Source organism: Oratosquilla oratoria, chromosome 40 (assembly GCF_046742065.1).
Source record: "Oratosquilla oratoria isolate Oo_2021 chromosome 40, ASM4674206v1, whole genome shotgun sequence".
In the NCBI taxonomy this organism is placed as follows: Eukaryota; Metazoa; Arthropoda; class Malacostraca; order Stomatopoda; family Squillidae; genus Oratosquilla; species Oratosquilla oratoria.
Window position 1 is genome coordinate 46,272,698 of NC_134816.1, and position 25,000 is coordinate 46,297,697.

At 50.5% G+C, this 25,000-nt stretch overlaps 1 protein-coding gene across 4 annotated transcripts in view; it reads left to right on the forward strand.

Moving 5' to 3' along the window:
- Appl (amyloid-beta-like protein) overlaps nt 1-25,000 on the forward strand; it is a gene marked incomplete at its 3' end in the record, with an annotated part of 332,375 nt that overhangs the window by 277,955 nt on the left and 29,420 nt on the right. For all 4 annotated transcript variants that reach the window (XM_076177690.1, XM_076177692.1, XM_076177691.1 and 1 more), the window contains 1 exon segment: nt 855-1,034. In XM_076177690.1, coding sequence (XP_076033805.1) covers nt 855-1,034 — 180 coding nt within the window.

The following is a 25,000-nucleotide window of genomic DNA, read 5'->3' on the forward strand; positions in this document are numbered from 1 at the left end:
GTGTATGTGTGAGTGTGTATGTGTGAGTGTGTGTGTGTGTGTATGTGTGTGTGTGTGTGTGTGTGTGTGTGTGTGTGTGTGTGTGTGTGTGTGTGTGTGTGTGTGTGTGTGTGTGTGTGTGTGAGCAAGCACCTACATATTTCATTTTATACAAGCTCTCATTTGTTTCAGACGCTCTTGTTTATGTGTGTATACACGTGCGCGCGCATGACTCTGCATGTGTGATGATGCGTCGGCCGTCCGTCACTGGCGCATCATGACGGAATATATCGGTTGGAGGCCTTCCTTGTGTACACGTGTGTACTGAAAAACATGCACACTCGTTTCTCATGCCAGTTCTCGGTAGCCCACTGGTGTATGTATGCATTCTGGGAAATATGTATATGAACTTGTTTTTCATGCTACTTCTGGCCACTAGCGAGTGCTTCCGGACTGAAAAATACGTATGTAGACCATTTGTCACGTCGCTCACTGGTCTAATGGGTCTAAAATGTTTTCCGTAGGGTGGCGACGGATGTATGTACAAATATGTAGGATCATTTTTCGGCAGGCCACTGGTGTGTGTTTGTGTGTGTGTGTGTGTGTGTGTGTGTGTGTGTGTGTGTGTGTGTGTGTGTGTGTGTGTGTGTGTGTGTGTGTGTGTGTGTGTGTGTGTGTGTGTGTGTGTGTGTGTGTGTGTGTGTGTGTGTAGAGCATTTCTCTTGTCACTGCTTTGGTCTGATTCGGTCTAAAAACAATCCATTCTTCGGCAGGCCACGTGTGTGTGTGCGTGTTGGAAAATGCATAGATCTAGAGCACTTCCCGTGCCCATTTTTCTGGTCTGTCCGGTTCTGACTGAACTTTTTCTTCTGCAGGGGGGCATGTCGAGTGCAGAAGCGGCGCCGCACTTCGAGCCGCAGGTCGCCATGGTCTGCGGCGGCCGAGGTCAGTATCACGCCCAGTACATGAGCGGCAGCGGTCGATGGCTTACGGACAGCGCCTCCAAGGTGACGTGCCTCAAGGACAAGGTCGACATCCTGCACTACTGTAAACAGGTGAGTTTTGAAGGTCGACGTTGCTTGCAAAACTTTTGAGAAGACCGCGAGTCGATTTATTTTTTCTTCTTTAGGTCTGTGTGTTGATAAAGGAGGAGGGGTCATGCTGTAGATGTGCAGTGTCTTGCTGCATTGCTTCTGACCTGAGGGCAGTGGGGAGGAGACAGGGATGACCCTTCATCCACGAGGAGCTAAGATGGGAGGGAAAAACTGGGAGTGGAATGGGTGGGAACTGGGAGATGAAACGGAGGCGGCGAGTCAAGAAAAGAAAAGGTAAAAGGCGCAGATGGACAGATGTTAGCGGAAGAGGAAGCGGTAAGGTGAAGATAAGCAGAGTAATTTAGAGAGCTGCTGAATGTGGAGGAGGATAGGGAGTACATGGACGGTGTGGTGCGGGAAAATGAGAGGGAAATGGGCGGCAAGGGGGGTAAAGAAAATAGAGGAAAATGGGAGGTGAGCCAATTGTTTGTGGCAGGGTCAGGGGGGGATTAAGGGAGTGACGGAGTTGGGAAGGTATGAGAAAGTTGAAGATAGATGTGGGTAAAAGTGAAGTAATGAGATGTACAAGGGAAGAGGATGGCAGAGTTGGAAGTCAGAGTTAAAGAAGAGAGGGTGGAGGAAGTGGATAGTTTTAGGTATTTGGGGTTGTATGTAGCTGGAAAGGGAGAGGTGGAGGTAAATTGTAAACTGAGGGGAGCAAGTAAATGTCTTAGGGGATTAAAAAGTGTCATGGGAAATAGACATTTGGGAGGAGACTAAATGAAAGAGTGATTGTGCCGACCACACTTTACGGACAGGGACTTGGAATTTAAGAGAGGCAGAGAGGAAGAGGTTAAATGTGGATAGAGTGAGAAACGAGGAGGTGAGGAGGACAGCAGGGTGGAAAAGGAGATGGCAGATAGGGCTAATGAAAGTATTAGGATGGTATGGACACATGGAAAGGATGGATGAAGAAAGATTAGCAAAAGAGGTGTTGAAGGTAGAGGTGGATGGAGTGATCTTGAGGGGACGACCGAAGATGAGATGGATGGAGGGGGTGAAAGGGGACATTGAGAAAGAGAGGAATGTCTGTTGAGCATGGAAGGGAGAGGGTAGGATATAGGGGCGAGTGGAGAATGGATGTGTATGTGATGCAAGGGTGAGAGGGGATGGGGGGTTAGGGAGTGGTTATGTGGGAATGACATTTTGACGCAGCAGCAGCAGCAGCCCGAAGGGATCTCGCTCCGTCATCTCTTTTTCTGCACGAGGGGACCGGGGGGGGGGTGGTGGTCGCCGATTAAACGCAGCGGTCATGGTGTGTATATACTCGGTCCTTGTCCTCAAAAAAGTGTAGGCGAGCAAAAAAATGACTGGCCTAAATTTTATCCGTGTCTGCTAGGGGAACACTTTTTTCATCCCGTTGGAAATGAATCACGACACACTAAACAGAGATGCCCTTTTCCTTTAACATGTGAATATTACAGGAGGCCTACCTGTCTCCTTAATAATAATAATAAGTGGGAGATATTAAATTGTTTCCGCTTACTCGGTGAATATACCGCGATGTTCGGCTTCATTGAGGCGCGCGAAATTTGAACTTCGATTTTTCTTCGTGGGTGCGCGTTTTTAGCGCTCCTCATTTCGTACTTAGGCGTGTTATGCCGCGGGCGCGAAAATGCGCGCCTCCAAATTAGACAAGCCCTGTGCACTTAGCTCCATGAGGAGCTAAGATGAGACAGAGGAAAAGGTGGTGGAGGGGAGTGGAATGAGAGGGAGTGGGTACTTACATGCCTTTTGACTTGGCTACCTCCCTTGTAAGGGGAAAAAGCACTTGGTATGTAGATAGATATTTCCCTAGTCACGTGATAGTAAATACACGTGAAGAGAGTTTGGGTTATGGGATGTTTCCCGAGTTGTTCATTATGAGCATGTGGACGGTTTTGTACGGTGATGTGACAAGACTTCTTGTCTTCGAAAGGGAAGTTTGTCTATACCGGGTTAGTCACTTCAATTGAATAGAATCACATTGATTAGGAGATGAACAGATGAACAAAATTGAGACACTGAAGAAGAACGAGGGAGGGAGGATCGGGTGCTGATAAAGCACGCAATTAGGAGCGAGGATGTTGGGGCGGTTGGGGGCTCTTTTTGGGTGAAATGTGTGTGTGTGTGTGTGTGTGTGTGTGTGTGTGTGTGTGTGTGTGTGTGTGTGTGTGTGTGTGTGTGTGTGTGTGTGTGTGTGTGTGTTTACATGTTGGACTCGTGATGTATAGCTATTACTCTTCTGGATCAGAGCTCATGCACTCGTATAGTGCTGTGATCTCTCTCTGTCACCCCCCCCTACACACACACACCTGATTTCCTTGCACAAGGGTGACAGTAACTGCTTGTAGTGTTAATCTGTGTGTTCGTGTATGTGGGCTCCCCTTTGGACCAAAGTCCTGTCGATCACAAGTCTACTCGGGCCCTTCCGCCCGCCCAAGTCCCGGTAGCATTGGAGAGCTGTCTGACGCGGCTCCGGGTCAGAGGAATGGGTTGCCCCCACCTTCCCTCCCCTTACTCTCCCCCATTGGGAGGGACGGTGGCGGGGGGTGTTGGAGGTGGCCGCGGTGGTGGTGGTGGTGGTGGTGGGGAAGGGGAAGGGGTGTATGTCGAAAGATTTATGTATTTTGCGTTGTTAGCTGGTGATGGATTTTAGGGTTAGGCTCCGGGGTGGGGGTGGGGGGTCTGCTGGGGACCTGCTGGGGCTGCTGCAAGGACCAATACTGGCTGGGTCGGGGTTCTAACCGCTTAACCTCACAGGGCTCCACCCCATCCCCCCAGCTGGCGGCATCGGATAGAGGTAAGGACCACTTTGCCGTGCCGTGACTTTTCCTCGTCCGAATGGAATGGCCTGGCAGCCGAAACGGATGGCAAAGAATGTGGACGGATGGATGGATGGCAGCAGGGAGTCCTTGGGGTGGGAGTCATCATCGAGTTCAGTGGTGATGAAGGGGGCTACGGGCCTTCTCCTTGTGCTCCTGCTGCTGCTGCTCGTTTGTGGTGGTGAATAATGGGATGATGATGATGATGGTGGTGGTGTGGTGGTGCTCGGGGAAATATGTGTGATGAACGATGATGACGGTGGTGGTGATCCATAATGGTGCTGTGGGATGGTGCTTAGTGAAACGTAGGTGATGGTAGTGAAGATGGTGGCAATGACGATAATCATATGGCGCGACGGTGTGGACAGGAAGTGGTGGGATATATTCTACACACCGGTGAGAGCAATGGTGATAGCTCGTCACAGTGGCACTGGTGCCACCGTGAATTGGCACTGCAGTGTCATGGGGGAACGGAAGCTGGTTGGCCATAGTGGTGGTAGTGAGCAGTTGTGGGGGAGAGAGAGAGAGAGAGAGAGAGAGAGAGAGAGAGAGAGAGAGAGAGAGAGAGAGAGATGCTGCCATGGCAACCGACTTATTCCTAACTCTCCCCTTTCCCGGGTCCGCTCTCCAACTCGCACACGGGCGGCATCAGGTTCTCTTTCTCTCTCTCTCTCTCTCTCTCTCTCTCTCTCTCTCTCTCTCTCTCTCTCTCTCTCTCTCTCTCTCTCTCTCTCTCTCTCTCTCTCTCTCTCTCTCTCTCTCTCTCTCTCTCTCTCTCTCTCTCTCTCTCTCTCTATATATATATATATATATATATATATATATCTGTATGTGTATGTCCGTTCGTTCGTTCGTCCGTCCGTCCGTCCTGAGGTACAGAACAACAAGAAGGATGGCGAACTGTATGGAGGCCAAGAGGAGGAGGAGGAGGAGGAGGAGGAAGTCTACGTCACTGCGAGAAGATAAGAAGAGTTCAGAGCTTTGTTATTGTCTACCCGTCCCCTGAGGAAGGGGGTGGGGGGAGCGTTCCTTGTGGGGGGCGGGAGGGGAGCAGTCGGAGGGAGGAAACCTGGAGCGCCGGGCAGCCTGGGGGTAAGTTGGGTGGGGGGATAGTGACGCCATTAGTACACGAGGGAAGGATGCCGTGGAAAGTGCATCGGGTGTCAAGTGACCCCTACACGACGATCGAGCTCTTTCGCAATAGTGCGAAAGAACAAGAGTGCAAGATGTTGCGAAACAGTTAGGTTACACATTGCGAAATGAACACCATCGCTCAAGAGCGCGAAGTAAAACAGCATTGCAGAATATTGCGGAGCACAACAGTATCGAACACAAATAGGGATAATTAGCATTTGCGCAATGTTGCGAAATATAGAATATTTCGCAACATTGCGAAATGTGGCTCATGCCACAATACTGCGAAATGACCCGCATTGCGCATTGTTTTTGATAGTATATGGATAGTATAGATGGAGCCCTGGGATGAGGAACAGTAGTATTGAATCCACGTATTGTCAATATATTGTGAATAGTACCGGGTCGTTCTATTGTGGTATTGAGCCAATGTATTGCCACTAGTATTGATCGTGTCGGGAGTGGAGACTACTCGAGAGGGACTTCGTTAGGAAGGAAGAGGAAGAGCAGGAGGATGTAAGGATTAGTACGGGAGGAAAGAATTACAGCCAGCGAAGTAGAGAACGGGGAGAGAGAGACAGAGAGATTTTTTTTTTTTTTTTTACCTCCTCTTCACGAACACAAAAGAGGTTCTGTAGCTTCCGCAATCTGGTCAAGTCCTTTGTGGTGGCCTGTATGGGGGATCGGTAAAGGACGCTCTGCTAATCTTCTCTCCTGATGGCTCGACTTTTGGTCTTCCTGTCCCTGAGAGCCTTTGATAAGACCTTTATCGAAACGCAGGGCCCGGAGACAAGAGAAAAAGAGAGAGAGAGAGAGACTCGGAATGGTCCTCCCGTCACCCTTTCCGACTTTTCTCTCGCTCATATGGTGACAGAAAAAAAAAATGGGATTGATCCTTGTGATGTCATTCGTGGCTTTATTCTTGCTTCTACTACTTATTTCTTTATTTAGAGAAAGGACTCATAGGGATGGGATTTATCCATTCTGCTTCGCCTTGGGAGTGCGCTTCTGCTGAATAAAACCGCTTGGCGGCAGCCATAACATAAGGATGAAGGAGACTGCAAGAGACCATAAGGCCTACACTCCGCGTAAAGCGTCAAAAGCAGATAGAGGGAGGGAGAAAGAGAGAGAGAGAGAGAGAGAGAGAGAGAGAGAGAGAGAGAGAGAGAGAGAGAGAGAGAGAGAGATCAGCAAATTGAACACTAAGGAACCTAAGCAAGAAGGTGAGTGAGGAGGACAGGGTAGGGAGTGGTTGGAAGGAGAAGAGGGATAGGGCCGAAGGGTAAAGGGGTCGTTGGGGGAGTAAAACAATGAAGGGAGTAAGGGGAGATGCAAGAAAGATGGGAACACTGCGGCGGTGATTAAACGTTAGTGTGAAATATATGGAAACAAGTGGTGGGAGAATACAATGGGCAGAAGTTGCAATGGGAGGCGGCGGGTAGGGCTAGACGTAGTTGCATTTCGGACGTGTTTGTTTACACAGATGATTTTGGTGGTTGATTTATTTGTTTTGTGCAAGTCTGTACTTTGAATTTCTTTAGGAACTTGAGGGCTATTTCACAGTACACTTTACTGATGATTATGGTTGTAGTCGAAACGTTTACTAAAAATGTGCGATGCTTCTTTTTTCGTCTTGGCTGTTTATGAGATGGGAATTTGAAATATGGATGAGCGAAGGGAAACAAATGGATGAATTTAAGAGTCATTGGATAGAGGGAGCTAGATGAGTGGATGAGATAGAGAAGTTATGTAGGAGTGACGAGGTAGAAGCTGGGAAAGCTCCTCCTTCAGTTGTGGACTCCAGGTGGTTGATGACTTTGGAAGAAGGAAGGGACGAGAGAAAGAAAGAAGCGGAAGACAAGAAGGGGAAAGAGGATGATGATGATGATGATGAAGAAGAAGCATGCATGAAGAGGAAGGGGGAGGGAGAGAGGGAGGGAGGGAGGGGAGGACGAGCCAAGTAGGGGAACTCGAATGTAAACTCGTGTGATGAGAAGATAGCCCTCGGGGTTATAGGCACTGAGTGCCAAGTGTAGGGCCGCGGTTGCTGGAGGTGCCCCCGCCGCACTAAGTGTTGACATGGTGGCACGCCCCCCCCTCCCCCCACCATGCCTGGAAGAGGGTGTATCAGGGGAGGGGGGCGTCGCGATTTCATTACGGAACCGGCGGCTGGACGCTGAAGGGCGTGCGGGAGGCTTTTAGGTGAGGTTAGCTTCTACGAGGTGAAGACAAGTGGAGAGAATGAGTAATTAAGAGGGTTTCAAGATCAAAGGGTTCGGGAGAGGGAGGCCAAGAGGAAAGGGCGAAGGGTGGGACGCTAGTCAGGAAGGGGTGTAGGAGAAAAGAGAGGATGGAAGAAGAGGAGGAGGAAGAAGAAGAAGGGGAAGAGGAGGAAGGAAAAGAAGAAATGAGTGAATGGAAGAAGAAGAAGGAAAGAGTGGATGGAAGAAAGAGAGGACGAGATCCATAGGGGTAAGAACTCTCTCTCTCTCCCCATTACTCGCCCCCTCCCCCCTCTTCCGCCTCCCCCCCACCCCTCAGTAAAAGCTCAGAGGTGTCGATTGCAGGAGGAGAGGAAGTTGGGTTCATTTTTCTCTGCATAATGGTTCGAAAACAAGTGGTAATTTCGCCCCCCCCCCTGCCGAGGCTCCGTCCGCGCTCCGCTCCGTAGGATGCCTTTGCGGGGGCGGGGGGGGCACCCCACCTTCCCTCCCCGCCCTCCCTCCCTTTCGTACGGAGTTGGTAGGGGGCGCCATATCGCACCGCTTCAACTACAACCACGACAATAACTACTTCTACTGCTACAGCTACTACAGCTACTACTTTCACCACCATCATACTATTGTTATTACATACACTCATGCTGATAAGAGAAGGGAACGAGAAAGAAGAGGAGAGGGGGGAGGAAAAGGAAGGGAAAGGAGAGGAGAGGAGAGGAAAGGGAGGGGAGATGAGTTGAAAGGAGAGGGAGGGAGAATGGGAGGGGAGTGTGTGTGTTTGTTTGTTTGTTTGTGTAGGGGGGTAACGACAGTATTTAGTTCTGGAGGAAATGAAGCTGCCAGAAGATGATTTTCCCCTAATGCACACTGACCTTCCGCCGTGGAGGGGACGACCCTATCAAGAGGACGGAGAGGAAAGTCGTGACCTTCGGCCGTGGAGGGGAAGGGGGAGGGAGGGGATTAGGAGGGAGCTGAGATTGGGATTGGAGAGGGTTGTGGGGGAGGGGAGGAGAGTGGCATGTTGTGTTGTAGTGAGAAACTCGGAGGTGGAGAGAGAGAGAGAGAGCTTGGAAGAGAGGGAAGGCAGTCGTGAGATTTTGGTTTTTGCGAGCTTGTGGGGAATGGGGGGGGAATGGGAGATTGGAAGGGGCAAAGAGGAAAAAATGGGGGAGGTTAAATGGGAGGAAGATATCTACGTCACATTTTCAAGTCATCAGCTGTCACGTGGGTAAAATGGACAGCAGACATTTGGGTGGTGGGTGGGTGAGGGGGGAGATTTCGTAAGGCGCGCGGGGGGGGGGGTTACAGACGAGAGAGGATGGAGGAATGTTGATGAGACCGACAGGATGACAGATGACAGAAAGGAAATGAACTCTCTCTCTCTCTAAGGGGCTACTTTGTGTGCCACATTGCTATGCCACATTGTCTAGATTGTGTACCAGACGTCAGGTGCTGCCTTGTTCACCAGTGCTTCTGTCCTGCCGGTTCTGTTGACAACGCGCGCTGCCTAAAATTGGTTTCGTGGGTTAATTGGGAACCGTTCCTTCCTTAGTCGCGGTTGGTGGTGACGGCCGATGACGGTTTGTGAAAGCGGTCGATAACTGTTAACGAAAACGGCCGGTGGCGGTTGACAGAGCCCGTTGATGACGGTTAGTCGTAACGGTCGGTGGAGGTTCATTGTGACGGTCGGTGATGCTTGTTAAGTCTTGAGGAGGAAGGAAATATCATCGTCGTCCTCTTCTTTTCCCTTTTCTTCCCATTCGGTCGCATTGTTAATATGTGCAATGGTCTACCATCCATCGTCATCGATTGTTCTATTGTTGAGATATTCAAAAAGTCCCGACATTTACTTAGCTACAAATCTATGATTAGAATGATGTCCTCCAACAGCCATGTAAGGACCAGTGGGTCTCTTGCTGTTCGTTTGTCCTCCTCCATGTATTTCAGTGTAACTCCTCTTAGTATTGGCTGGGAAGTCGGCACAGCAGTGGCTGGAGGCGTTAGGCATGCGCACCTATCTGCCTGCACCTGTCTACCTAGTAAAGGAGGAACAGGGGAGGAGAATCTGGTGGAGATACCTGCCTGCCTGGACGACGAGGAGCCTAACTATTTGGACGAGGAGGGGGAAGGTCTGGTGTAGGCCCTAGAAGAGGAGGGGAATGGGGTGGAAGACCTGGAAGAGGCGAAAGATGCATGGAGGAGGAGGAGGAGGATCTAGTGAAGGCATCTGCCTACCTGCCTACTTACCTGGAGGAGGTGGAGAATGGAAGAATATGAAGAGGAGGGAGAGGGTAGGAGGAGGAGGAGGACGAGGACGAGGAAGAGGACATCATGGCGAAAGCCGATGACGTAGAGGGAGGCGAAGACTGCAGAAGGGCGAGGCAGCGGCAGGCAGGACCTCGGCGGCGGCGGCGGTGGCGTCGGCGAAGGGGGGGGGGGTTAGGGGGCGCGGGCGAGTGACGTCACTGGGCTCCAGTTTTATTGATCAGCGCCTATTGGGGCACGCGATTGGGCACCGGGGCGGGTGGCTGATGAGAACCAGGCCGGTAATGATCCTGGCTGATTGGAATCGCAGGGATTTGCATCATCATCATCATCGTGTTGGGAAAGCGCGGATTGGTGAGATGATCAGATGGTCTGAGTAGGGATTGGGAAGCTCGTGACTTGCCTTATCCTTCCCTCCTCCCCCTCACCTCTCTCTCTCTCTCTCTCTCTCTCTCTCTCTCTCTCTCTCTCTCTCTCTCTCTCTCTCTCTCTCTCTCTCTCTCTCTCTCTCACACACACACACACACACACACACACACACACACACACACACACACACACACACACACACACACACACACACGATCTGATGGTGGTGGTAACACCGTCACTCTAATGGCATCGTACAGTGATATGTTTTTTTTTTCCTTAAGAAATTATTACAGGAATCGAGACCGGGTTGTTACGAGTTGAGCAAATAGAGGAATGATAAAAGGACGAGGGGAGGGACGGGGGTGGGGGGGAATCCAGAGAGTACCGAATGATCAGGTTGCCGTAATGGAAGGAGAAAGTGACTGGTATTCGAGCAGAAGGAAGGTAAAATGGCCACAGCGGCTACTCGAGGATCTGGTACAAATCAACGGTGATTGGGTGGAGGAGAATGGACTGGGGAGGTTTTGGCTGGATTAGGCGTCTGGAGGAGTGGCGGTTGTATTGATCAAGACGGGGGTGAATGGGCAGGTGGAAGGCGACGTGGAACGGAAATGGATTGGGCAAAGGGGACCTCGCCGCCTGCCTGCCACTGTGATGATGGGGGAGGAGGGGAGACGGGGGAAGGGGAAGGTGCAGGAAAGGGGAGAAGGGGTGGGAAGGGAGAAGGGGGAGAGGGGAAGGGGAGGGGAGGAGGGGAGTGGGGAAGGGGAGGGAGATGGGAGGGTGGGGACGGGAGTGGGTAAGTGGAGGGAAAGTAGGGAGAGGAAGGAGGGAAGGGAAGGTGGCAGGGCTGTTGGTGATGGTAGTGGTGTCGATGGTGGTGGTATGGGGCGATAGAGGTATGGGGTGATGAAGGTGTCATTGGTGCAAGTGGTAGGGTGATGGTGGACGTAGCAGTAGTAGATGAAGTGGAAGACGGGGCAAGGTGAAGTGGGAGTGGAGTGGAGTGGAATGGACATGGAGGATCGGCCAACACAAGTGGATTGAACGGGAATGGAAACGAGTGTATGAGAGCGTCGGTGGAGGAGGAGGAGGGAGGAGATGGAAGAGGAGGAATAAGAGGAAGAGGAGGATGAGGAAGAAGAAGAGGAGAAAAGGTGAGGAGGGAGAAGGAGGGAAGGGAAGGACAGCGGTAGTATGGGAGAAGGAAGAATCCTGGGGGGGGGGTTGCAAAAGGGCGAAGGACGGTGGGGGGGGAAGATGACGAGGCCAACCTTTCAGGCAGGTTAGGTTAGGTTAGGTTGTTGCCCTTAGGTTGATGGGAAGGGAAGGGAAGGGATTTTAATTCATATTCAGTTAGTTATTTATCTGTTATTTTTTGTTATTTATTGTCATAAACATTGAGCTGGTGGCGTCATCGTAAGTGTGTTGTCCTCGTATTTGTTGAATTGTGGGTTCGAATCCCGCACTCCACCCCGATTCCCAGCTGTGCCTGTCTGTTACCTGACCCCCACCAGTTCCAAGAGCATATATAGTACATAGAACGAAGGTGAAGACGTCTTCTGCCGCGGCTACTCAGCGCCTCCTGGCGTAGGCCCCTCACAATTTTCCTATGTGTTACAGTCTGGGAGGGATTTGTAAGGTAATGACGGGGAGGGGACAAGGGGAGGAAGGTAATATACCATTATTTGCACCATTACTTGTCATTATTTGTGTCTGTTCGGGTGAACGAACACTTTCTTCGCGTGTTTGCCTTAGTTTTCGAGCTTTCGAATGTGCTCGCGTCCGCTCAAGATTCGGCGGGTTCGAACTGTTATAACCAAGTCTTGTTTGGCTGTGTGGATGGCTGGTGGCTTTCAGTGCTCGCGTCTCGAAAGCCAGAGCTAGGAAGTGAAACGTGGCGGGCACCGTCCCTAGACTTGACTTGTGGGCGGTCACGCACACTAAAGCACTCGCAGGGACAAGAAACACGTGCGCACGCGCATACATAATATATGGACGCTGTGACGCATGCCTGCATGCACACGTGCATACACACACACTTACACACACACACACATACACACACACACACATACACACACACACACACACACACACACACACACACACACACACACTTATACACATACACACAGACGAACACACACACTTATACACATACACACACACATGTACACATACATACACACACACACATACACACATGTACACATACACACACACATACACATACACACACACACACACACACACACACACACACACACACACACACGGCTCGGTGGCGGATTGGTAAGGCACTGGCCTCACAAGCCAGAGAACCGGGGTTCGATTCCGGTCGGGCGGAGATAAGTTGGGTTTGTCTCCTTTCACGTGTAGCCCCTGTTCACCTAGCAGCGAGTAGGTACGGGACGTTAGTCAAGGAGTTGTGACCTTGCTGTCCCGGTGTGTGGTGTGTGAGTGGTCTCAGACCTACCCAGAGATCGGCTAATAATGAGCTCTGAGCTCACTGCCGTAGGGTGGTGTCTGGCTGTCTCGACAGAGACTGCCAGCAGATCCGAGGTGAATACATACACACACATGCCCACACATACACACACACACACACACACACACACACACACACACACACACACACACACACACACACACACACACACACACACACACACACACACACACACACACACACACACACACACAAGCAAGCCCTTGCCTACGAGAGTAGGAGTGCAAGCTCGTAGTGCATGAGGAACATTTTAGTCCGTCCGTGCGCCCTTTGGCAGCCGCTTTTTCTGCTACAACCTGGTTAACGGGCAGTGATTATTATACATTGAAGAATAGTGGTCGCTTTATAAACTCTGCTGTCTCTCATTTTCATTTACTTTTTTTTTCTCTAATAAGCTTCCGCTCTGCTACTGTCCTTCCATGAGTCCACCTCTCCGGCCTTAGGGTGGACACACACAAGGATAGAATCGCTGAATATCGGTGACACTCTCACCTCTCTCCCTACCTACCTCCCTCCCTCCCTCCCTCTCTCTCTCTCTCTCTCTCTCTCTCTCCCTCTCTCTCTCTCCCTCTCTCTCTCTCTTCCTCCCTCTTCCCCCCGCTCTCTCTCCTCCTTCCTTTTCCCTCTCACTCTCCCCTCTTCCCTCTCTCTGCCTCCTTACCCCCGTTGGCTCTCCCCCAGACCCCCACCCCGGAGCACACGCCTCCTGTATTGAGCAAAGTGTGACATTGTTTAATAACGGGATTTATCATCCGTGGATTAGTCTGCCTCCTCCCTCCCACATGCTCAAGTGAAGCAGCAGTGGGGGGGGGGAGGTTGGGAGGCGCTGACTGACTGACTGACTACTGGCACTGTCGCCAGTGCTGTGGAATCGAAGTCGCCGTCGTGGTATTGTCCCCAGGGCTTCATTGAGGGCCACCCGTCACGTGACACATGAGCAACCCGAATGAAAGCCCTCTTGGTCAGGTTGTATCTTTCCCGAAGTGGATAGCCTGGCGGTCCTGTCGTGGAGGCTCAAGGCTATGGAGTTGCGATATGGGTTCAATATGTGTATGCGTGTTTGTGTGTGTGTGTGTCTGCGTGTGCGTCAGAAAGGACCACATAGAACGTGGGTCAAGTTTTTGCGACCCCGGCAAGGCCTGGTGACCCTCCTGTCTCGCGCGTCCGTCAGGTACGCAGTCGGTTGCAGGTGGAGGAGCTGGGGCTTCCTGACGCGCGCGCGCGCGGACGCACCGTCAGCGACGGCCTCGTCATCGAAGACCGAAACCAGTTTGAACTTGCCCTCACAACTTAACAACCCAGTTTGCAACAATTGAACTATGTATCCTTCGCTGCTACGATCTTTAACCGTCCTCTCTCTCTCTCTCTCTCTCTCTCTCTCTCTCTCTCTCTCTCTCTCTCTCTCTCTCTCTCTCTCTCTCTCTCTCTCTCTCTCTCTCTCTCTCTCTCTTATACACACACACACACACACACACACACACACACACACACACACACACACACACACACACACACACACACACACACACACACACACACACACACCTACACACAGTCACTGAGTAAGATCCTCTCCCCCTCCCCTCTTTACTACTACTCCTCCCCTCTTTATTCTTCCTCCTCCCCGCTTTACTTCTCCTCCTCCTCCTCTTCCTCCTCCCCCTCTTTCAAAATTGCTTCCACTTTCCAGCCAATTATCGGTTTTGTCTAATAAGGGACGATACTTCGATGACGTCACCCTTGGCACTCCCCAGCCGGATATTGTCACCTTGAACACTTCCTACGTGATCCATGTCATCCTTGGGACTCCTCACGTGATCAGCGTCACCCTGATCAATTCCCATGTGGCCTCCGTCACCCTGAACACTTCTCACGCGGTATCTGTCACCCTGGGGACGTCCCACGTGATCAGTGTCACCCTGAACACTTCCGACATGGTTTCTGTCACCCCTGGGCACGTCCCACTTGATCAACGTCACCCTGAACACTCCCCACGTGACATCTACCCCACACTGGACGACTCTTAGCGTCCTGAGCAAGTGAAGGCGGCGGCGGCGACGTTGGCTCTTGTTGCCGCCGCCGCCGCACACGCGGCCATCGAGCTGGGCTGTTGTGACGACCTTCGCCGCCAACGCGGGAAATGAAATCGCCCGGCGGCGACGACGACGACGACGACACCCGGGGTCGTCAGAGGAGGATATCTGCCTCCCCCCCCCTCACCCCGAGAAGGCACTCTGGCAGCACCACCAAGTGTCGCTTGGTGACCCTGGCCACTCTGGTAGCACGTGTTCGTATCCCAGTGACCACGTCACGTCACGTCATATTGATGTGGCCCTTTGTCCGCTGACAGTCACGCGATGTTGCTCTCTCGTGCTGCTTCCGTTTCTGAGTAAACCTCCTCTTGAGGTCGACATTTTACGACTTCGTCCAATTGTTCGACCTGCGAGTCGTTGTAGTAGAACTCGAGCCGGTCGGCCGCCAACGTCCAGTCGACCCGTATGCCTCGGCTGCAAAGCCTCTTGAAGAACATGAGACGCAGTTTGCAACGTGTGCATCTGTTGCAGACGGTGCAAACGGTGCTAACGCGGTTTCTGCACGTTGAGTGCTGGGTAGTTTTGCCCTATGCCGAGTGAGTTATGAGGCTCGAGTTAACAGATGGAAGAGGCGGTCTTCGGTCTTGTGGCCGCAAGTATTTGCAACGTTATGCTGACTAAGGGGGCTGGCTGGACCTATTGGCATTATGCTGACTCAAGGGCTATTGACGTAAAGCGGACTCAGGGGGTATTGACGTAATATCGAACCGGGGGAGGGTTGTTGACATAATGCTGATTCGAGGGTGGGGGGGGGGCTATCGGAATTATGCTGACTCGGCGGCTATCGACTTTATGCTGACTTGGGCTATCGACATTATGCTGACTCAAGGTCTCTTGACGTCATGTCGACTCGGGGGAGTGGGGGACTGGTGAGGGTGCTATCGACACAATGCCTATTCAGGGGCGACTGGAATTCTGTGTAACTGGATTATTCTTCGTAGATTATATATTACTAGCATGTGGTCGTTAGCTGTGTTTTATCTGGCACTAACACAAATAGCGACAACTTATTGATGGCTTAGTAACGGCGTAGTGATGACGTCATTAGTGAGGGGGTAGTTAGCGTCGACATAATTAGCGGCAATCGGGGTAATCACCGCGTCAGCTGTTGGGGAGGCGGAGGGGAAGTACCTTGAGGAGAAGGGGAAGAGCGTGAGGACGAGTTGAGAGGGACTTGTAGTCGAGTGTAAAATGTGTTGAGGCAAAGGAAGTCAAATGTGGAGTTGCAGCGTGTGAGGAGTGTAAAGGCTGTATGGAGTACGGAGGAAATTGTAGAAACGGAGTAGAATGCGGAGGAGTGAGAAGCTGGAAGGTTTATTTGGGTAGATTCGTAGATAAGCTACCAAGGAGGGCCGAGCTTGTGTGCGGCGCAAGAAGGAAGGGCGCCCCAATAACAGCAGACAGAGGGAGAGAGAGAGAGACCCTAGGAGGAGGAGGAGGAGGGATTATAACAAGAGAAGGGAGTAAAGGAAAGGCAATAAAAGTGGGAGCTGGCGAAGGAGGGAGAGCGGAGGGGAGAGGAGAGGGGAAACAGAAGTGGAGATTAAAGAAAAAGAGAAATTGGAAATCTAGAGTTAGTATGGAGGGGGGGAGGGGCTGCAGCGGGCCTTCAGGGGATGGGGAGTTGCATGCAGGAGCCTACTCAAGTAGGGGAGAGATGGTACCCCTGCTGATTGCCTGCTGGAACGAGGAGGAGCCAGGACGAGTCTCGTTACCGGGACGGACAGCGAGTCTTGTTCCAAGACAAAGGGCCGGACGGAAGTTCCCCGCCGGCAGAGGCATGATGTGCGCGTTGGCGTTGGTTGAGGAACAACTGGACAGTTCGTGGATCGACCTAACGGCAACGGAGACGGGAGAAGTGTCGGGGGGGGGGGGAGGCGCGTGCCCGCTGTCCCCAGGGGCACCAGGAGACAAACAGCTGGAGAGGACCGCTGCGCCAGAGAAACTGTCCGTTGAACAGACAGCTGGTGGGGTGAGGACGCCTGCAGCTGGAGCGCGCCTTCATAGGTGGGTGGGAGTAGGAGGAGGAGGAGGAGGACAAAGGAAGGTGGCATGTGTGTGTGCAGCTGGAATGAGCCGGAAGGGTTCCAGCTGGACAAATGATGAGATGCTTTGAACTGCTGCCAGACAAAGGAAGGGCGGCATCCGTCCACTTGGGTCATATTCGAGTCTTCGAGAGAGTCGAGGGGGGGGAGGAGGGGAAACACGAGTTTGTGTTGGCATGTACATGTACGTGTGTGTATGTATGTATATGTAACCTCCGTGCTCGGTTATGTACGTGTGTGTGTGTGTGTGTGTGTGTGTGTGTTTACGTGTGCGTGTTGGCACGCGTATATATTTTGATGAGGTCATACAATTTGTTCGTGCTGGTAGAAATATGCGTGCGTGCGTGGGTGCGTGCGTGTCGTATTTACAGACTCCCTTGTTCTTGTGTTCTTTCAGAGTCTTCTACAAACCGCCAAGGTTCACTACAAGGAATTTATTTTTTCTTTTCTCTTTTTTTTTCCTCGAGACTTGTTCTCGGTATTGGATTCAATAAACGCGACCTTCCAGTGGAATTCAATTATTTATTGCCTTCCCAGAACTTTGGGATCCCGGGTTGGGGGGGGGGGGCACATCATCTTCTGTCCGCGGGCGTCTTTACGCGCACGCGCGTGCGCTGCACTTTCGAGTTCCTCCTCCTCTTCTTCATCTTCACTCGAACGCTTTCAATACCGTGGGCGGATTGTACAGCCTTGGTTTCCCTCTTCCTTCCCTCCCTGTTGTTGTTCGATGAAATCGTCTGATTCTGCCGCATTCGGGTTCGGGTCTTCCTCCAGGACCAGCTGCTGCTGCAGAACATAGGGGGGGGGGGAGAGATGGCCCAGCGTTGGCTTTCGGGGGTGGGTGGGGGGGGAAGGGCTCGAGGACAAGAAAGCGGGGAACCTACGCCAGGAGGCGCTGCTGAGTAACTGTGCCCTGTGCGTTTTATGGACTCTTGCAAGTAACAGTCACTACTTTGACATAAATGGACAATTCATATATATATATATATATATATATATATATATATATATATATAATATATATATATATATGTATGTATATATATATATATATATATATATATCATAATAATAATAATAATAATAATAATCATGAGGGTTGCCAACTGTGATACCTGGGGCACTCCACTCGTCATATCCTGACCCTCAGTCAGTGAGCTTCCCGCTGATGAGCTTTACTGCGTGTTCGAAAAAGTATTCCTCTCGCCCAGCATTTAAGGCCCTGACATATATGCATATGTCGTATTGTTCGGTTGCCTTGTGTTTTTTTCCATTGTATATGCATATATATATATATATATATATATATATATATATATATATATATATATATATATATATATATATATATATATATTATTTTACTTTTGTATTTTTTTTTTTATCTAGTTTCTCATTTCGTCAGTCATTTGTTCCAGATAATCGTATACGCAGTCCGTCCATCCGGTGCTGCAGCACTATGTAACTGTCACAGAAGATTAAGAGATTTGATATACGTGGTCTCCCCGTGTGTGTGCGTGTGTGCGCGCGTATGCGCGGAACTTGTCAAGCCGTACATATGGCGAGGAAAACTATTTTGAAAAGTGGCCGTTGGTCTAATATTCTAGCAAGAAAAAATCATAATGAAAAATGGAGTGGAACGAAAGATTAAATTTAAAAAGTATCCATCTCTCTCTCTCTCTCTCTCTCTCTCTCTCTCTCTCTCTCTCTCTCTCTCTCTCTCTCTCTCTCTCTCTCTCTTTCACGCACACACACACGCATATACACACACACACATACGCACACACACACACATACGCGCATACACACACACACATACGCGCAGACACACACACACATACGCACACACACACACACATACGCACACACACACACACATACGCACACACACACAAACCGCGTGCGCATATGTATTGTACATATTGAGTAGAAAGAGGGAGGGAGAGAAGGGACTGGGGAGAGGAGAAATGTAGAGGGAGGGAGGGAGGAGGAGGAGGAATGGGAATGGAGTGAGCAGAAGGGCTGAAAGTTGACGTCGCCCTGAGGGTTAAGGTTGCCTTTTTAAGATGGATCCTCTTGTTGCATAATTATGTGGGTTGGCTGGCTCCTGCTTTCCTGGCTAATCGCTTTGATCAAGGAGTGTTTGTGTGTGTGTGTGCGTGTGTGCGCGCGCGCGCGTTGGGGGGCGTGGGGGCTTAGCCAAAGTCACGTGCACAGCCAAGCAGCCAAGCGGAACGGCCGTGGAAAGAGACCTCCCGGCTCCCGCCACCCGCCTCATCTAATGAAAGCGGTTAATGTGAGCTACCTCTGTTTGGAGGGGGAAAAGTCTTCCAGATCAAGATTTTAGGTTTTGTATCGAAGCTGGCTGCATGGTGCAAGGGTAGTAAGCTGCTGGCTGTATAATGCACCAGGCACCCGCAGTGTGCTCCTCCTCCTCCTCCTCCCCCACTTCGTCCTCCTCTTCACCCTCCTCCTCGTTTTCCTACTTCTTTCTTAATTCTCCTCGACCGCCTTCTCTTTCACAGTTCTTAACTTTTTTCTCCCTTTTTCCTTTTTGTCCCTTCTCCATCCACCCCCTCCTCTTCCTCCTCCTCTCATTTACTATTACTGGTACCTCTTTTTTCGCCCATTTTTCCTCCTCCTCCTATTTTCATCCATTTACTTGTCTTACTTTCCTCCTCCTCCTCTTCCCATTTCTGTTTTCTCCCTCTCCTCATCTGTGACTTGTCTTTCTCTATATGGCTTTCCCCCCTCCCTTTCCTCCTCTCTCTCTCTCCCCCCCTCCCCCCTCTCTCTCTCTCTCTCTCTCTCTCTCTCTCTCTCTCTCTCTCTCTCTCTCTTTCTCTCTCTGTCTGTCTGTCTCTCTCTCTCGCTCGCTTTGTCCCCCTCCGCCGTTATATTGCTTCTCTCCTCCACGTCTTCTTTCCACTTGGCCCTCTCTTATTGTATCTCCATTTCCAACTCTCTTCTCTTTACTCTCCTGACACCTTTTCTCGTCTCCCTGTCCATTTTCTCTTGTCGGCCTTTCCTCCCCTCGTCCCCCTCCAACATGGAGCCAGCTCTCGTGCCTCCTCCTAATCCTCCTCTTTTTTCCCTTTGTTCTCTGCCTCTCTCGCCACTGCTCTATTTTATCCTCTCCCCTTGTTACCTCTCTCTCTCTCTCTCTCTCTCTCTCTCTCTCTCTCTCTCTCTCTCTCTCTCTCTCTCTCTCTCTCTCTCTCTCTCTCTCTCTCTCTCTGGACGTATCTCTCTCTCTCTCTCTCTCTCTCTCTCTCTCTCTCTCTCTCTCTCTCTCTCTCTCTCTCTCTCTCTCTCTCTCTCTCTCTCCCTGGACGTATCTCTCTACCCCATTTCCCCTTTTTTTCCCTCCCACTCCTCTCGGCCTCCCTTCCACTTCTCCTTCGCCTCCCTTTGCCGCCCCCCCTCCTCCCCCTCTCGTCTCTTGTGTCTCCATTTCCATCTGCCTCTCCCATGTTATCGTATACCCTTGATTCGCCACTCCCCTCTCCCCCTCTCTCCCCCCTCTCCCATGCATTCCCCCTCTCTCCCCCAACATATCGGTGTCGAGCAGTAAATGAAAAATACGGTGTTGTTAATCCCAAGGATTAGTTTAACTTTTTTAATGACTGTAGATTCGAGCGGATCACGTCCAGTGCCAGGGCCAGGGCCAGGGCCGGCCGGCCGGCCAGTGCCATTGTTTGGGGGGGGGGAGAGGGGGGGAAGCAAGAGTGATGGCCGGCGACCGACCAACGCCTCTACTCGCTTCGCTTTGTGTTGTTGTGTGCGGGATAGGAAACTTAACCCCTAGAGGACGGGTTGGCGAGCCCTACATAGTAAGGAGATATACTGTGTCGTGTTGGTGAAAGATGTGTCACTTACACGCGCGCGCACACACACACACACACACACACACACACACACACACACACACACACACACACACACACACACACACACACACACACACACACACACATACGCACACACACACGCGCACACACACACACAAACAGTGGCGGTTTCCTCCTCCCTTCGGCATCAGGGAAAAATAAATAAATAAACAAGAATGGGTGCGGCGGGGTGAAGATGGGGGGAGGAGAGGGGAGAGAGACAATGCAGGGAGGAAAGGGGTCGAGAGAGAGAGAGAGAGAGAGAGAGAGAGAGAGAGAGAGAGAGAGAGAGAGAGAGAGAGAGAGAGAGAGAGAGAGAGCATTGCATACAAATGCCTGGCTTCGTTGTTGATGTTTTTGTTGTTGTTGCTTTTGTTGTTGATGTTTTTGTTGTAGTTTGTTGTGGGCTCTAGTTTACCAACGCGCGCGCAGACACACACACACACACACACACACACACACACACACACACACACACACACACACACACACACACACACACACACACACACACACACACAGACGTACATGCTTGATCAAGAAAAATAAAGCTAGAATAGTACAGTAAAGTGATGTAAGCGAATCTAAAGCTAATTTTTACCAACAGAAGCGCAGACAGCACCACACGAGCATAACTCCTATCCTGTATACAACAAACAAAAAAGATCACATGGACACACACGCGCGCACACACACACACACATTCACACACACGCACTCACACACACGCACTTACACACACCCACACCCACACACACCCACATTCACACACCCACCCACTTACACACACACACACACACACACACACACACACACACACACACACACACACACACACACACACACACACACACACACACACACACGCACACACACACACTAATGGCCCCACTTCCTGCTTGCGGAATCCGTGTAATTACAATTTTCATAAAAAAAGAGAAAAAATTGCCGAATTTCTTAAAAAAAGTAACATAGTGGGAAATACATAAATGACGTCCGGGTGGGTGGGTGTTGATTCTGCTCTACGTCATTTAAATAACTGATAACGTGCTGAACGACATTTCAATAACATGTGTTGAACGGCATATTGATAACTAATAACATGTACGTCATTTCAGTAACTAGTAACATTTACGTCATATTAATAACTAATAACATCTACGTCATACCAATAACCTGCCGCGTGGGGCAGCGGTCTCTCCCATTACAGTCTCAGACACCAAAAGGCGTCGGATATAGATAGATGGAACAGTCCAAAGTTGATCACAATGAAGAGGAGTCTTCTTCCTCCGTTTCATTCTGCTTTCTGAAAATCAGAGTTTTCCAGTATTTGAGTGACAAACAAGTCAGGAATATTTCCGTTTCTCAATAACGGAGGTGGTTTCCCAATTTCCGAAATTGTCCCCAACGGAAGTGGAAATATAGGGGTTGGGGGAGAGAGAGAGAAATTCGCAAGTGGACAGCGACATCAATCATATAATTTATGACATTCGCGCGCAGGACTCGAACCTACCGCTCCGCCGCCAGTGAGACAACTGGGCGGTGTCTTAACCCCTCGACCACTGAGACTACAAGAGTTCCGGAACTTGAACTCTCTGATTCCCAAGGTTAGGAAAGGGATTTGCTCCGGTCCTTATCCCCTCTCACGGGTGGACTCGGGCCTTGGGTGAAAAAAAAAATAATAATAAAAAATAAATAAAGGAATTAGGATTGCAGAGAGTGATCTTTCCTAACCTTGGGAATCAGAGGGAGTTCAAGTTCCGAGACTTTTGTAGTCTTAGTGGTCGGAAGGTTAAAGACACCGTCCAGTTGTTTCACTGGCGGCAGAACGGTAGGTTCGAGTCCTGTGCGCGACTGTCATATATACATATATATATATATATATGTATATATATATATATAGATATATATATATATATATATATATATATATATGTATATATATATATAAAGACAGACAAATATGGAGGTGAGGTGGCAAAATGAAACGTTTCGACCTCTTGGGCCTTCCTCAGTGGACTGCATTTTGCCACCTCACCTCCATATATATATATATATATATATTATATATATATATATATATATATATATATATATATATATATATAAAGCGGGGGATCCTTTCCTCAGCTGAATTAAATCCACTGGCGTTAATCAGAGCAAGTTATTTGAAGTGTGCCGAAGATGCTTTTTCTGCCTGCAAATAATCAAGACTAATCTATCTTTATTCTATTTTTCCAAGTAAAACACACTTAGGTGTAGCATTTTATACTTCTTCTTCCACACAACACAGAATCCTTTGGTGTGTGTGTGTGTGTGTGTGTGTGTGTGTGTGTGTGTGTATGTATGTATGTGTGTGTGCGTGCGTGCGCCCATCGTTCTCTTAATGATCCTAAGCTGAGGTGCAAGATTGTCCATAAAGATAGAAGCGTTGGTAAACTACATCCCACAACAAACTGCAAAAGCAACAACAACAACAACAAAAACATCAATAACGAAGCCAGGCATTTGTATGCAATGCTCTCTCTCCCTCTCGACCCCTTTCCTCCCTGCATTGCCTCTCTCCCCTCTGCCGTTCCCCTCCCCCCCCTCATCTTCACCCATTCTTGTTTATTTATTTATTTTTCCCCCGATGCCGAAGGGTGGAGGAAACCGCCGCTCTGGTTCTCTGTGTCCATATTGAAAACTTGCCACTTCTAGAGCGGCAGCGACGTGGGAAGCAGGAAGAGGGACGAGGACGAGGACGCAGGAAGAAGGAGATGGAGGGGAAATGAAGGAGTAAGGAGGAGGAGAAGAATAAGGGAAGAGAACGAAGAGGAGAAGAAGAAGGAGAGGAAATGAAGGAGTAAGAGGAGGAGGAAAAGAATAAAGGAAGAAAATGAAGAGGAGGAGGAGGAGAAGGAGAAGGAAGAGAGTGGAGGCGAAGGAGGAGAGAGAAGCAAAGGTGGGGGGGGGGTTTAGCTCGCTTCGTTCGCGGTCGCCGCCTCGGCCCTCGTTTCAGGAGGAGGGCGGCCGGCCGGCCGAGGACTCCGCTGCTGCCCGCAACAGTTTCAGCTGTAAAAAGCCACAGAAGGTTCTTCATGTCTGACCAGAAATGAGGTTTCCATCTCGGTCGTAAAGAACGCTGGTCCGTAGAGGTGTCACTGAAGTCCCCCTAAGGTATTGAATAGCTAAAACTTAAACGGGGAGAGGAGGAGGAAGAGGAAGAAGAGAGGAAGAATATGGGGAGTGTACGAGTAATTTTATAAGGATAGGCAGGGTGTGTGTGTGTGTGTATGTGTGTGTGTGTGTGTATGTGTATGTGTATGTGTGTGTGTGTGTGTGTGTGTGTGTGTGTGTGTGTGTGTGTTTGTGTGTGTGTGAGAGAGAGAGAGAGCGAGAGAGAGTATTCGTGCAGTATAGCATATTTGTAACCTATCGCATACTCAAGAAGACGGGGAGAGAAAAGAAAAGAAAAAGACGCTTTCTAAATATAACTACGAAATATAAAAAAAGAAACTAGGTTTGCGCCTGCCTGGGTCTAAAGAAGAAAATCAGGAGGAGGTTTATGGCACTGAAGAGAGAAAGGTGTGGGGGGCGAGGAAGTGGGAGTGGGAGTGGGAGTGGGAGCAGATGGTATCGAGAGGGAAAGGAGGAGGAGGACGTGGCGGGGGAAGGCAATTTTCCGGGTCATGGTTCCTCCATAACGCGAGTTGGCACTGGCATGACGACGACGACGACGACGACGACGACGACGAGTGCCATGTCGGGTCGTTGTCGTGGCGGTGGTGGTGGTGGCACTGACTGACTGCTGCCTCGGGCGGGCCTCTTCCCTATTCCCCGTCTCCCTCTGCACCCTTTCTCCAGTAGAACCTACTTTTCGGTATTATCTCCTCCTCCTCCTCCTCCTCCCTCCTTCCTCCTCCTCCTCCCTCCCTCCTCCTTCTCTTCCTCCTTTTTCTCCATTCCTCCATCCTTATCCTCTTTCTCCTTTCTCTCTCTTCCTCCCCTTACTTTCTCTCTTTCTCTTTGTTCCTCCTCTTTCTTCACCTCCTCCTCCTCTTCCTCTTCTTCCCTCCTCCTCATCTTCCTCTTCTTCCCTCCTCCTCATCTTCCTCTTCTTCCCTCCTCATCTTCCTCCTCCTTCTTTTCGTTCCTCCTTCCCTTTCTTTTTCTCTTTTTTCCTCCTCCTCGTCCTCGTTCTCTTCCTCATCTTCCTCCTCCTTGTCCTCGTTCTCTTCCTCATCCTCCTCCCCCTGCTCCTGTTCGTCTTGTTCACGGCGGTCGCTGAGTCGGAGGAACGTGACTGGAAAGCAAGCGGGACGTGGAGGGCGGCCGCGGCGGCGACGACGACGACGACGACGAAGGAAGCGTCTCAGGCCGCGTAGCTTCCATTCTCCCAAACGCCGCCGCCGCCGCCGCCGGCGCCAGGCGATTTTTATCGAACTCTGATCGAGGGACGGGCCTCCTTGGGCTGCCTCTTTCCGCGCAGCTGAATAAAATCGCCCGGCGGCAGCCAGAATAAAGTTAATGACTGAAAGTTAACACTGCCTGGATGGGTGTGGGTGGGCTGGGGTGGGGGGTCGACGCCTCTCCCAGGGGAATAAAATCGTC